The following is a 14,539-nucleotide window of genomic DNA, read 5'->3' on the forward strand; positions in this document are numbered from 1 at the left end:
CAGTGCCGAAACGGCAGTCTCTTGGGGTGGGGGAAGCAGGACTCGGCGGGGGGTGCCCCCCCAACAAGTGCAATCTGGGGATGGCAGCAGTTGTCTGGCGCATCTATGAGAATAGAGGAATGACGCCCTCTAAGCTAAATTTTTCTCTTTCTTTTTTTATGTTTTTATACTGCCCAATAGCCAAAGCTTTCTACTTGGGTCCACCAGTGATTTTAAGTAACTTTTAAATCTGGAGGACATCTTGGACCTGAAGCCTTGACTGGGTGTCACAGCTGAGTAGTACATTGGCTTATACTCGCAGGTTGATGGCGCCATAGGACTACCTCATTGGTTTTTACACAGAGAGGAGCAGAAACACGGACCCAAACTTCTGCTTTTAGTTTTAATTAAGGTGTTGACCAATCTCCAGTACATTGCCTTTCATCTCATTTCTCTCGCTTCATTGCAGGAAGCACCAGCTCCAGTCACAACTGCACTACATACTTGCTGCAGGCTAATGAGTCTCAATGCCCAGCAGACAAGTCTGGGACCAAAACAGATTATATGTGTGAGCTGAACACTACTTACGGTGCTCGCAACAATAAAGTCATCAGTGTGACATATTTTCGAGTGGGTAAGCACCTCTTTGGGAATGACACATATCCTCTGCCTGCTATGGATGCAATCACTGTTCAAGGAAAAATGAAATGCTTCACTTAGAATGATCTATTCAAGTAATGTGGGGTTTGCATATTTTTTCTGATGATAAGACACAGAATGAAGCAATGTTGAGGTTGAGGCAGAAGACTGTAGATAACAGTCCTGGGATTAAGAATCCTGGAATCAAGAATCCTGGACAGTGGAAAGAGCTTGTGAAGTCCCAGACTTGTCTAGTTCCTCCTCTGGTTTCCCAAAATGTATCAAGTGCTACCTGCACCCCTGCAAGTTTTTCTCTTAATGTTTTGATGTGAGCTTGAAGCCACTGACATTTTTCTGTGGCATTACTTTTCATTTTAATTTGCTCTTCCTTGTCACAGCAATAATCTTTGCATGTTTCTTGACCACAAGTACTTTATCCTTTTGGCATTTTAGATAGTGTTGGGTTGTAAAAAAATAATAATAAAAAATACTGTGCAGGTAGGAACTAGTACTGAGCTTTGCACCATTAAATATTTGCTAGAGCCCCACAAACAGGTGGGGAATCTTAACATGGTCTTGTGAAGTATCTAGAATTGCACACATCAGAAAAGTTCCCCACCCTAGAAATGTGCAGAACAAATTAACAAGGTGGGGTGGATGTGTGTCTTTGTGCAAACAGCTTTAAAGATACAAGGGCTTCATCTTGACTAACATGGGAGGAAAGCTCATTGCTCTTATTCTCTGCAATATGATGAAATCAGTTCTGCTCTGTCAATGTTATACGCAGAGCTAGCTGTCCCTAAACCCCAGAATTTCAGTGCTGGGAAAAACATACTTCTTGGTGGGGGGGAGGGGCACGGGAGTAATAGCTCCCACCCCCTCCCACCCATTATGCCCACTGTTCTGAGAAGAAGCAAAAAAACCAAGTTATCCAAGGCAGGAGGGATCTACACATTTGTGGAGGGAGCTTTTATCCTTTACTTTGCTGATGCACAGCTGATGCATCTCCAGTTTAGGAAAAATAGAGATCTCCTATGTTCCCTGGCAGTTTGCTCTAATGGGGTGAAATTGGGGTGAAATTGCTGATACTTTGCATCAGCAAAGTAAAGTAAAGGATAAAAGCTCCCTCCAAAAATGAGCAGTTTTGGATGTAAATTGGGGCAGATATGAGCTTACGTCCAGCTGGATCATAGAAAGGTTTTACCTCTTTATTGAAGTATTAATTTAAAAAAGAAGTGGAATGTGGTCATTCTAGTGCAGATTATGCTCCACATCACTCGATCAGAACTGATCTATATATGGAGAAAGAATGTGGTGTAGCTGCTCTAATAAGCCTTACCTGTAAAGCTGTTGTCACGATCAAATCCCAAATAACATTTCTTCATTTTATGTTTCACCAGCAAAAGTAACCATCTCTTCTAGCCCTAGTAGCAATGTTTCTGAGGGGTACAATTTCTCTCTACGGTGCACTAGTGATGTGAGCAATTATGACAAAGTCACCTGGCAGGTCCAAAGAGGAAGCTCTATTAAGGATGTAGACAGTAAATGGTATGCTACCACAAAGACCCAAAGTGGTGCTGAATCTGTGCTGACTGTAGGCACTGCTAACCAGAACTGGGCTGGTGAGTAGAAATATGAACCACTGTCTCCATACAGATTTGTCAAGACAAAATAATAATAAAAGTAAAATATAAAGATCACATTAATCCAGTAACTCGGCAGGGATGCTTTAAGGTGAACTCCTGCATTGACCAGGGGGTTGGACTCAATGGCCTTATAGGCCTCTTCCAACTCTATGATTCTATGGTTCTATGAATTAAAGCCTTCTTTATCATAGGGGTCCCACTGCATGCATGCATGTAATATTTAATGGACATTAGTGGGTGCTGCTGCTTTAGAACTGCCTAATTCTCATTGACTTGAAGATATCACTTCAGAATTTTTTGTTAATGTTGGCTTCATTGTTTTTAGGCACCTATACTTGCACCTTTTCCCAAAGTTTTTTGAAGAGCTCTGCACACATGCAAATTGAAGTTCATCCTTTGCCTCTGAAACAAGAAATAATAACAGATCCCATAGAAGCATTCATCCCTTGTCCAGGCACCCAAGTTCTGAAGTGCTGTACAGGCAAAATGGAACATTACACAGTAGCCTTCTATGTTTCAAAATGGCCTTCTATGTTCCAAAAGACAGGTAAGATGGACAGTTGGAAGAGAAGCAGATCTATGAGTGTCTGAGTATCAGTAATGTAACAAGGATGTACTAGGACCACCTGCCCTGGGTCTGACCTGGAAAGGATCTACACTAGTCAAGTTAGAATGTGTCTTACCGTTTTAAAGTGTGCATTTGGTAGTATTTCGCCACATGACGTTCAGTTTGAGACATTTTATTGTTGTCTGTTCTCCGGTTTTTATTTTGAACTTCTCTGAAATAAGTCCTTCAATTTGGTATGATGTGGCCAATTTCATCGTATTAAATGGGTTTCCTGTAGTTCTTAATTAGCCAATCACATTCCTGGGGGCATGTTTATGTAATTTCCATGCCCAAAGTTGGAGCCATTTTTTTCCTGCAAGCCTCTTTTTTGCAGACTTTTTTAGTTTCAGTTTTGAGAGGCTGCTTCCTGGTTTGTTTGCCGGTGGAGAAGAGGAAGTGGGAGGGGAAATTGGCAAACGGGGAAAAAGAACAAACAGATTTGTTTTCTTAGTGTGGCCAAAAGGAATGCATTCCCACAGAAAGAGAAAAGTAAGTAAACGTTTTAAAAACTGCTACGTTTTAGATCATTCAAAAACAAAATGTTCAATGACTGTAAAAACGTTTCATGTACTAGTGTAGATCCCCTCCTGGATAGAAGTCCAAATGAGTATAAACAATTATATAATTAAAATTATTTTTATGTTTCTTCTTCAGTACAGAATTCTCTCTGTTTCAAAGATATTAGATGAAAAGATAGACATCTGCTTTCTCATAGGTTTAATGACAGAGTAAGCTAGGCAGAGTTGCACAATTGGCACTAATACAGAAAAGCACAGTTGGCTACTTGGTATTGCTGGAGGGAGATGAGAAATTTGCTTGGTATTTCTTGGAGTCATGAGACACTAGGCAGCTGCTGCTATCAGATTTTCTGTGCAACAGCTTCTGAGCAGGAACGGTTTACCTGAGGAGTGGCAACCTCGGTTTTCAGAAGCAGCACCTTAAAAGTGCAGCTCTATTCTGAACTGAGCTCCACACTAGTTAGTTTTAAATTGGAACTATGTCCCCAGGCTTAGAAAGGACTAGTTATGGCACTGAATCACCTTGGCCCTGTTCAGAAGACACCTTAAACCATGGTGGTTAAGGCTTTTAACCTTAAAAGCCTTAACCGACATGGTTTAAGGTGTCTTCTGAACAGGGCCACTGTGAATGAGGGAAAGGAGAATTATATATTATCTAGTTGCTCCCAAGACCAGGACTAGAACCAAGGGGTGGAAATTGCAGAACCATTCAGTGGTGGGACAGACTGCCTAATGGGCTCTCCTTTGCTGGAGGTATTTCAGCAGAGGCTGGACGGCCATCTGACAGGGATGGTGCAGCTTCGTCTTGCAGTGAAGAGCCTGCATTGAGCAGGGGATTGGACTAGATGATGTCTGAGGTACCTTCTAATTCTATGATTCTATGTAAAATTGTCACATTTCAGGGGCACATTTATGGTCACACCGGTGCCTTAGTTTTGCCCCATATCATGAAAATAACAGCTATTTATTGATTTATTTTTATTTACAATATTTATTAGCAGCTTCTCAGCCAAACCTTACAAAATTAAACAGTTAAAAGAAAAAGCTTTCTCATCAGAAATTTGACAGGCAACTTGGATGAATACCTAGAGGTTTAACATCTTCCCAAACTCAATTCAGCCCTCACTGATCGTGGTGGCTATCTAGGATTAAGGGTTTTCCCATTGCTGTTGAAATCTTACCCCATTCTAAACAAAATCTCCCTCTACAGAGAAAAGAAAAAATGGTAGCCTCAACTGCTACTACTACACACTAACGGTCACAGGAGATCACTGCACTTCCCCAGGACATGTTTTTAACGTGACTTGTAAATTCACCAACCAAATTAATGGGAATGTTACGAGTTCACCTATGAACACAATTCTTATACCAGGTAAGGGAGAGAATGTGAGTAATAAAGTATGTCTGGTTGCTACTTCCCAATTATGAAAAGAAAGCACTTTGATTTAAGCACTTTCTGCCAGTTGCTTTGTATTCGCTGCTGGAGCATACCACAAACTTTGGAAAGGAGCAGTGGAAATATATCTGTCCATGTGTTCATGCCAGGTCTCCTTCCTCATCTGCCTTTCTCTGTGTCTCAGAACATTGCAGAGCAAGTCAGGGAGAAATGCATTGGTGTCCTCCTCTCCCTGCTTCAGCTGCTCGAGACACACAGCTCTACATTTACTCCTCAATTATGTGAAAGTAAGGATTCCAAATAGGAGGAGGAGGAGCTCCATGTGTGACTTCTAAATCTCAGTTCCTAGGTAGTTGAGTTCTAAAAATTAGGCATGTGCTCCGCTCCGATTAGAATCGGAGAATCAGAAGCGAATTGGCCTGCTCCGCCTTGCCCAGAGGCGGAGTAGAAGCGGACCGCGGACCCTTAGAAGCACGGCGAAGAGAAGCGCCCATAGGCAGAGCGATTCTCTTTTCGCGGCGCGATCCGATCGCCATTTTGGAAAATTTCGCCCATAGGATTGCGTTGCGGAAAAGAATAGGGGATAACTGTGTTATTTTTAAGCTATCTTTCTGAAACTTCTTGTGCTTCAAGAGTCGTGGCTGGGGGTCATTTTGAGCCTACTCTCAGTTCTCTGCGTGGTGCAGTTCGCTTGCTATTTTTTTAAAAAAAAAATTGGGTAAAAAACCCGGGAGATTTACCTTTTTGAAGTGCTGAGGGGCAGAGTCAACTCCCGGTCATGATCACATGATCCCAAAGTTGGAGGAGGGCATAGGCAAAACGGGATACTTGGGATACTGGGAACTTCTCTTTCTTAGTCTGAATGGACTTTTCCCAGTGTTTTTTAAAACAGTAGCCCCACCAAATGCACAAACACAACCTGAAATCATATACTAAGCAAATAAATAACAGATAGGAAACACAGCACTGCTACCCACCCTAACCTTGGTGAACAACTGAATAGATGTGGGGCAAGGGGATGGGTCCCTTAGGGCATGTGGACGTGCCCAGTGCACAGACACTGTGTCCTGCCCTTGGAGGGTCATCAGAGTCCTCCAAAGGTTAACCAGTGGAGAAGCAAGCTAGCTAATGCCTATCATGAGTTGAAGTGTTAGTTTGCTTCTTAAAGACTGGTCCCTAGACAGGGCCAGTCAAAATTGGCACAGTTCCCCCTCCCCCTGGGCACGTCCACTTCCCTCTTACTGGTAAAAGACAGATATAGCCTTTTTTTAAAAATTCTTCTTGTTGTTTATTCAGCAACACTGCTGCTTTTAATTCCACCCCTCCTTTGTTTGTTTGTTTATTTATTTATTTGTTCCATTTTATATTTACACCCCATAGCCCAAGCTCTCCTGGCTTTTCCTCTTCAGTGAAGTCAGGCAGGCTTTCATTGTGGTTCAACTCGTTGTTGTTGTTGTTATTGTTGCTATTAATATTAATTAGTACTGCTATTAACATTATTATTTTGTTGTTTAGTAATGGCTGTGATCACAATGCAGTCAATCAACTCTGAAGCAAGGATCACAAAGCTTTACTCTTATCCTCCTAGCCTCCTAGTTATGGGATGCAAAAGAAAAGGCATCTCTCTGTGCTGCTCCCACCTCACAGGGATGGTTTGCATTACTGGCTTTGAAACTATCCTTGGCTCACTTCCTTGTGCCCCCAGAAATGTCTGCTGCCTGCCTGCCTTCCCTCCCTCCTCCTCCCCTGCCTGCCTCGCAGGGATGGTTTGTGTGTGTCTTGCTTTGACTCAGGGGATAAGTCCTTCCTGCGCTCACTTAGACTTTTTGAAGTTCCAAATAAATTTTTCAAGTGTGGAAGAAGATTCATATAGGTTTCTCTCTACTCCCCAATTCATGGCATGTTGGGATTTCCTTTGAAATGGTCCCATTGAGCTGTCTTCAGCTTTAAATCCCTGAGATACTGGGGTGTCCGATTTTCATAAATTCCCCAAAAATCAGGGGATGATGGGATTGGCTTGAGTCTCGGCTTGCATGTGTATCCATGGATAATCTATCATGGTGCCGAGTTTGAGGTTTCTAACGTGAAAATTGACATAGTTCTAGCATGGGACTTGATTTGGGGTGAGTTAAAAGGTTTAAGCCCCGCCAAAAATCAGGGGATGATGGGATTTGCTTGAAACTTGGCATGAATGTGGATCTAGATGGCATCTGTGAGGGTGCCCACTTCAATTTTTTTATCTGTCAAAATGTCGGAGAATAGTCCATGTCTGAAAATGGGGTGTCCGATTTTAATAAATTCTCCAAAAATCAGGGGATGATGGGATTGGCTTGAGTCTCGGCATGCATGTGTATCCATGGATAATCTATCATGGTGCTGAGTTTGAGGTTTCTAATGTGAAAATTGATGGAGATATCGAAAGGGGTGTGAATTGGAGTTATGGGTGGTGCGTTAGAGGTTTAAGCCCCGCCAAAAATCAGGAGATGATGGGATTTGCTTGAAACTTGGCATGATTGTGGATCTAGATGGCATCTATGAGGGTGCCCACTTCCAATTTTTTTATCTGTCAAATTGTCGGAGAACAGTCCATGTCTGAAAATGGGCCAAACTTGAGGTTTCTAACTTTAACAGAAAAAAAGTTGTAGACTTTTTTGGATTTCAATGCAAGCCTATGGGGGGGAAAGAGGAGCTCCGATCCGGATCCGGAGCTCCACAGCGGAGCGGAGCGGACTATAGGCGGAGCGGGGCGGAGCGAAGTGGCCCGATCTGCAAATTGCGGATCTGGAAGAGAAGCGGATCGGAGGGTCCGTGCACACCCCTACTAAAAATCGAGCACCCGACTTTAATGTTTAAAATCCAGCCTAGTTTAGAAGACCATGGAATGGCCACATGTTTAGGCTACAATCCCAATCAGACTTTCCTGACAGCCCTGATGCTGGATCCATTTCAGTACATAAGAAGAGCCCTGATGCTGGATCAGACCAAGGGTCCATCTAGTCCAGTACTCTGTCACACAGTGGCCGACCAGCTGTTGACCAGGGACCCACAAAGCAGGACATGGTGCAATAGCACCCTCATATTCCTGCTTAGGTTTTTTTTAAATGACTCTCCCCTTTCTATTTATCCATTCATTCATTTTGAAGATTTTTAATCCACATTTTTAATGTCCATCAGGGTGGCTTACAACTTTTTGCAATAATACAACCTTCTTCAAAGTGCAACCCGTCTCTCTCTCTCACTCTCTCTCTCTCTCTCTCTCTCTCACACACACACACACACAGAGAGAGAGAGAGAGAGAGAGAGAGAGAGAGAGAGAGAGAGAGAGAGAGAGCGCAGACCTTCCCCACACTTCTGCAGTCCCAGGACAACAGGCCATTGTAACTGAGTGGGGAAACCAGCTCCCTGCAACTGCTCCTTTTCTGCCTGATGAATGGGGCCAGGTGACATTCTTCCTGGGAGGCGGGGGGGGGGGCAGTCTCTTACTGGCCCTTGACCTATGGCTGAAGGAGGGGTCCATTCTGTGCTTTCCTGCAGCTCTGCAGTCCAAGAAAATCAGATGAACGTTCTATCACATACTCGTTATTCCCCATTTACGGATGTTTGCAGGTTCTTTTGATGATGATGTCTGCCTCCCATGCATCTCCTGCTCCTTCTTGCCTTCTTTTTGTCACAAAATAATGTTAGAAATATTACGTTAAGCATAGTCTGATTCTAGACATTCTAACAGTATAAAGTGGGAGGGGTTTTCTGCTCTGTTCTGTTGCAGTTGAAAAAGGCAGTTAACTTAGGTTGACCATATTTTGGCAATCAAAAAGGAGAACAACATGGCCGCCACAAGGGGGCGTGGCTACCAACATGTCCGGGTCCCCAAGGGGCATGCCTAACAACATGTCCAGCCTCCACCAACATGCCCAGCTCTCAAGGGGGAAATTGGGATGGAGAGATCTGCCCCTGCCTTGGCACCTTGCAGGGCAGGCATGAAAGGAGAAAGAAAGAGGGGGGGAATGGGGAGAGAGAGAGACAGAGAGACAGAGAGAGAGAGATCTCCCTGCCTTGGCACCTTGCAGGGCAGGGAAGAAAGGAGAAAGAAAGAGGGGGGAATGGGGGAGAGTGTGTGTGTATGAGAGAGAGAGATCTCCCTGCCTTGGCACCTTGCAGGGCAGGGAAGAAAGGAGAAAGAAAGAGGGGGGAATAGGGGAGAGAGAGAGAGAGAGAGTGAGAGATATCTCCCTGCCTTGGCACCTTGCAGGGCAGGGAAGAAAGGAGAAAGAAAGAGGGGGGAATAGGGGAGAGAGAGAGAGAGAGAGTGAGAGATATCTCCCTGCCTTGGCACCTTGCAGGGCAGTGAAGAAAGGAGAAAGAAAGAGGGGGGAATGGGAGAGAGAGAGAGAGAGAGATCTCCCTGCCTTGGCACCTTGCAGGGCAGGCAGGAAAGGAGAAAGAAAGAGGGGGAAATGGGGGGGGGAGAGAGAGATCTCCCTGCCTTGGCACCTTGCAGGGCAGGCAGGAAAGGAGAAAGAAAGAGGGGGAAAGGGGGGGGGAGAGAGAGAGATCTCCCTGCCTTGGCACCTTGCAGGGCAGGGAAGAAAGGAGAAAGAAGGGGGGATGGGGGGGGAGAGAGAGAGAGAGAGAGAGAGAGAGAGAGAGAGAGAGAGAGAGAGAGAGAGAGAGAGAGATCTCCCTGCCTTGGCACCTTGCAGGGCAGGGAAGAAAGGAGAAAGAAGGGGGGATGGGGGGAGAGAGAGAGAGTGAGAGAGAGAGAGAGAGAGAGAGATCTCCCTGCCTTGGCACCTTGCAGGGCAGGGAAGAAAGGAGAAAGAAGGGGGGATGGGGGGGAGAGAGAGAGAGTGAGAGAGAGAGAGAGAGATATCTCCCTGCCTTGGCACCTTGCAGGGCAGGGAAGAAAGGAGAAAGAAGGGGGGATGGGGGGAGAGAGAGAGAGAGAGAGAGATCTCCCTGCCTTGGCACCTTGCAGGGCAGGGAAGAAAGGAGAAAGAAAGAGGGGGGAATGGAAAGAGAGAGAGAGAGAGATCTCCCTGACTTGGCACCTTGCAGGGCAGGGAAGAAAGGAGAAAGAAAGAGGGGGTGAATGGGGAGAGAGTGTGTGTGAGAGAGAGATCTCCCTGCCTTGGCACCTTGCAGGGCAGGGAGGAAAATGAAAGGAGAGAGAGAGAGAAGGGAAAGAGAGAGAAAGAGAGAGAAAGAAGGAGCTGGCAGAAAGGGAGAGGGGGAAAGAGGTAACCAAGAGGGGGACAGCACAGGAGAGGAAGATCGCATGGTTCCCCCACCCCACCTGGATAACCAACACAGCAGTTGCCAACTTACCTTAACCCCATTGGCGCTGCTGCTGCCTGCTGCTGTGCCCTCTGCTGTGCCCTCTGCTGCTAGCTCCAAGGCCAGGCCGGGCCAGGGCTTCAAAGGCGGGCCAGGTCCAAATCGGCCTCCCGTGGGCAGGCCGTCTGCTGCGACCTGCTGACCGCTCTTTTGAGTATTGCCATGGGAGGACTGGAGGCCGCGATCCCGGAAGTCCAGGAACACAGCCCCCAACCCCTTCCAGGGCTGACAGAGGCTTTCCCCTTGGCCCTTTCCCCCGGTATATTGGGGCCCGTCCCGGTTGCCCCGGACATCTTCGTTTTTCCGGAGGTTTCAGGGGTTTCCTGGGTCATCTGCTCTTCTCTGTGGTGGTGGTGGTATTTGTTGTCTGTATTAAGGAAAGGACAGACTGTGTTTGTCGTCTCTCGTTATTTGTTGTTACTACTTTCTTCAAACTCAACATAAAGAAACACACACACACACACACACACACACACACACACACACACACACATATATATGTATATATATATATATATATCTCCATCCTCTGGTCAAGTATATTCCTTTGCTGCTATCTTTCTATATGTCACATATGACTCCTAACAGAGTTATATACGGTATAACTCCTAACAGAGATATATATAGAGAGAGTATCTAATTACATCTGGTGTCTTTTTAAACAGATAAGCAGCATGATAAAAAACGGCCACTGAATGGGCCACATGGTCATTGTTTACTTCCTCTTTCTTCCCCATGTGAAGAAAGAGGAAGTATTATGGGACAGAAGCAGGGGGAAAAGTGATGGTAAGGAAACGTGATGTCACTCCAAAAATGAGTCACATATGAATCAGTGAGAAGAAAGAGGAAGTCAACAATGTCCACATGGCCCATTCAGTGGCTGGTTTTTTATCATACCGCTTCTCCTGCACACAGCAAGAGATAGTGGCAAGTTCCATTTTTTAAAATTAATTGAACTTACTAAAGTATTTTTTTGGCATGGAAAGAAGGCCAGAAAGAGCGGGAAGGTATTACCTAATACCTCATATCAGGTTCTGAATGCAGCACCCATAGGGTGACCATATGACCGGATTTGCCCGGATTTCTGATGACAAATCCGGGAGGGGGAGGGGAAATCCGGATTTTTCCCAAAGAGCAGCTCTAAAGGGAATTAACAAAAATGCTTATAACTCCATCATTTTTAAAGATAAATACATGAAACTTTGTACCGTGATAGAACTTAGGTAGAGCTCTAGCCACACCAAATTTGAAACAGATCCGTTTTTTAGGATTTTTTTTGAAAATTGAGGTTTTAAAATTATTATTTTTAAAGCATCATTTTTAAAGATAAAGAGCTGAAAGTTGGCACCATGATAGCTTTTAGGTAGAGCTTTAGCCATACCAAATTTGAAATAGATATGTTCGTCCATTGATTTTTAGGAATTTTTTTAAATTTGAGGATTTTCAAACATTTTTTTTTTAAAAATGTTACTTTTAAAGATAAAGAGATGAAACTTGGCACCATGATTGCTCTTAACAAGGACTTTAGCTACAGAATCATAGAATAGCAGAGTTGGAAGGGGCCTGCCGCTTGAATGCCTCTAGTGTGGGAGAGCCCACAACCTCCCTAGGTAACTGATTCGATTGTCGTACTGCTCTAACAGTCAGGAAGTTTTTCCTGATGTCCAGCTGGAATGTGGCTTCCTTTAACTTGAGCCCGTTATTCCGTGTCCTGCACTCTGGGAGGATCGAGAAGAGATCCTGGCCCTCCTCTGTGTGACAACCTTTTAAGTATTTGAAGAGTGCTATCATGTCTCCCCTCAATCTTCTCTTCTCCAGGCTAAACATGCCCAGTTCTTTCAGTCTCTCTTCATAGGGCTTTGTTTCCAGACCCCTGATCATCCTGGTTGCCCTCCTCTGAACACGCTCCAGCTTGTCTGCGTCCTTCTTGAATTGTGGAGCCCAGAACTGGATGCAATACTCTAGATGAGGCCTAACCAGGGCCGAATAGAGAGGAACCAGTACCTCACGTGATTTGGAAGCTAGACTTCTATTAATCAAATTTGTCTGACAGGACTTATTCTTGACAAATCCATGTTGGCTTCTAGTGATCACCGCATTGATTTCAAGGTGTTTACAGATTGACTTCTTTATAATCTGCTCCAGAATTTTCCCAGGGATGGATGTCAGACTGACTGGTCTGTAGTTCCCAGGTTCCTCCTTTTTGCCGTTTTTGAAGATAGGGACAACGTTAACCCTCCTCCAGTCGTCCGGCACTTCACCCGTCTTCCATGATTTTGCAAAGTTAATAGACAAAGGTTCTGAGAGTTCTTCCACTAGATCCTTCATTACTCTAGGATGCAGTTCATCGGGACCTGGAGATTTGAACTCATTCAAGGAAATTAGGTGTTCTTTGATCATTTGTTTATCAATCTCAAACTGTAATCCTGCCCCCTCAACTTCTGCTTCACTTTTTCCAGGGGGGTCATAGACCCGCTTTTGGGAGAAGACTGAGGCAAAGTAGGAATTGAGCACTTCAGCCTTTTCTTTGTCGTCTGTTATCAATTTGCCATCCTCATTAAGCAGTTGAACCACCATTTCTTTCCTCTGTCTTTTACTACTCACATATCTGAAGAAAGCCTTTTTATTGCTTTTAGCATCCCTCGCTAATCTCAGCTCATTCTGAGCTTTAGCCTTCCTGACGCCATTTCGGCACTTCTGCACCACTTGTCTGTAGTCTTCTTTTGTAGCCTGGCCTTCCTTCCACTTCCTATATGTATTCCTTTTTCTTTTCAGGTCATCTCTAAGCTTTTTGTGGAGCCACATTGGTTTCCTCTGTTGTCTTCTATCTTTTCTCCTTGTTGGAATTGTTTGTAACTGTGCCTTTAAAATTTCCTTTTTTAAATACTCCCACCCATCCTGCACTCCTTTTCTCATTAGGCTCATTTGCCATGGGACCTTACTTATCATAGTTCTGAGTTTATTCTTGACTAATCCGTGTTGGCTTCTAGTGTCAATCAATCAATCAATCAATCAATCATTCTTTATTGTTTGTAGCCAATGGCCATCACAACATCATAAAACATTAAAACATTTAAACATTAAAACATTAAAACATTAATCGGATTAAAACTGTTGAAACGGTAGGAGAAGTTAACACATTAAGCAAAATAAAGCAGCAATAAAACACGTTATCTTAAATCAATGCCATACTCTTTGTTTTATTGTCTACCTTACCCAAGGTCAGAATCCAGACCTGCCACAAAAGCTCTCCTTAACTTTAATGCTGCTAGGGCAAATAGGGCCACCCTGTAGCTTACAAAGTTGGCTGTGCTGTTGGCTTCTAATGATCACCACATTGATTTCAAGGTGTTTACAGATTGACTTCTTTATAATCTGCTCCAGAATTTTCCCAGGGATGGATGTCAGACTGACTGGTCTGTAGTTCCCAGGTTCCTCCTTTTTTGCCGTTTTTGAAGATAGGGACAACGTTAGCCCTCCTCCAGTCGTCCGGCACCTGACCCATCTTCCATGATTTTGCAAAGATAATAGACAAAGGTTCTGAGAGTTCTTCCGCTTGCTCCTTCATTACTCTAGAATGCAGTTCATCGAGCCCTGGAGATTTGAACTCATTTAAGGAAACTATGCCAAGTTTGAAACAGATCTGTTCATCCATTGGGTTTTAGGATTTTTTAAAAAGTTTGAGGTTTTAAAAATATTATTTTTAAATGACATTTTTAAAGATAAAGGGCTGAAAGTTGGCACCATGATAGCTCTTAAGGAGAGATTTAGCCATGCCAAGTTTGAATCAGAACTGTTCATCCATTGTTTTTTTTTAGGATTTTTTAAAAAGTTCAAAGTTTTAAAATTATTGTGTTTTAAAACTGCTGGAGCCATATCCTTCAAACTCAGGTTGTCAAACCTCCTCTTTTGGGGTGTTGCATATTGAGCAGTTTCAGCCCTTGGCATTAAGGGGATCTCCAGTCTTTAGGTAAGAAGTCCTGGGCAAACAGGGCACCTTTCCTGTTTCAAATTTGGTGTGCAGTCGGGTACCTGGAGCTCAGCAGAGGCAAGGCATCCACAAATCAAAATGTGGGAAAAGAGAGGTCAAAGCTGCCCACAGGGCAAAACAGAATGGGCCAGAGGCCTTTTTCTCAAATTTCCACATGGGCGATGAAGGGTCATCTTTAGAGAAAAGCTCTCATGACAAACAGTAGGGTGCCAGTCGAGAGAGAGGCTCTCTTCTTTGCGAATGCCCTGTTGCTGCAAATGTTGGAACCTGGCATATCATTGCTTTGCTTCGCTACCATTTCCCTTCCACTTCACTTTGTACACTTGTGAGCTAGGCTCTGACTGCACTGCTGGGATGCAATGCAGAACATTTGAAATGCATACCAGAGAAAAATAGATTTGTGGCTTTGGCTGGCTGGCATATCTCTTA

General features: G+C 44.2%; 1 protein-coding gene across 1 annotated transcript in view; it reads left to right on the forward strand.

Annotated features, from left to right (window-relative positions):
* Nucleotides 1–14,539, forward strand: part of ADGRF5 (adhesion G protein-coupled receptor F5) — a 72,510-nt gene that overhangs the window by 42,195 nt on the left and 15,776 nt on the right. Inside the window, exons 11-14 of the mRNA XM_063115917.1 lie at nt 449–613; nt 2,019–2,240; nt 2,590–2,811; nt 4,600–4,761. Coding sequence (XP_062971987.1) covers nt 449–613; nt 2,019–2,240; nt 2,590–2,811; nt 4,600–4,761 — 771 coding nt within the window. The remainder of the gene's footprint in view (nt 1–448; nt 614–2,018; nt 2,241–2,589; nt 2,812–4,599; nt 4,762–14,539) is intronic.

This window comes from Elgaria multicarinata, chromosome 2, assembly GCF_023053635.1.
Source record: "Elgaria multicarinata webbii isolate HBS135686 ecotype San Diego chromosome 2, rElgMul1.1.pri, whole genome shotgun sequence".
NCBI classification, from domain to species: domain Eukaryota; kingdom Metazoa; phylum Chordata; class Lepidosauria; order Squamata; family Anguidae; genus Elgaria; species Elgaria multicarinata.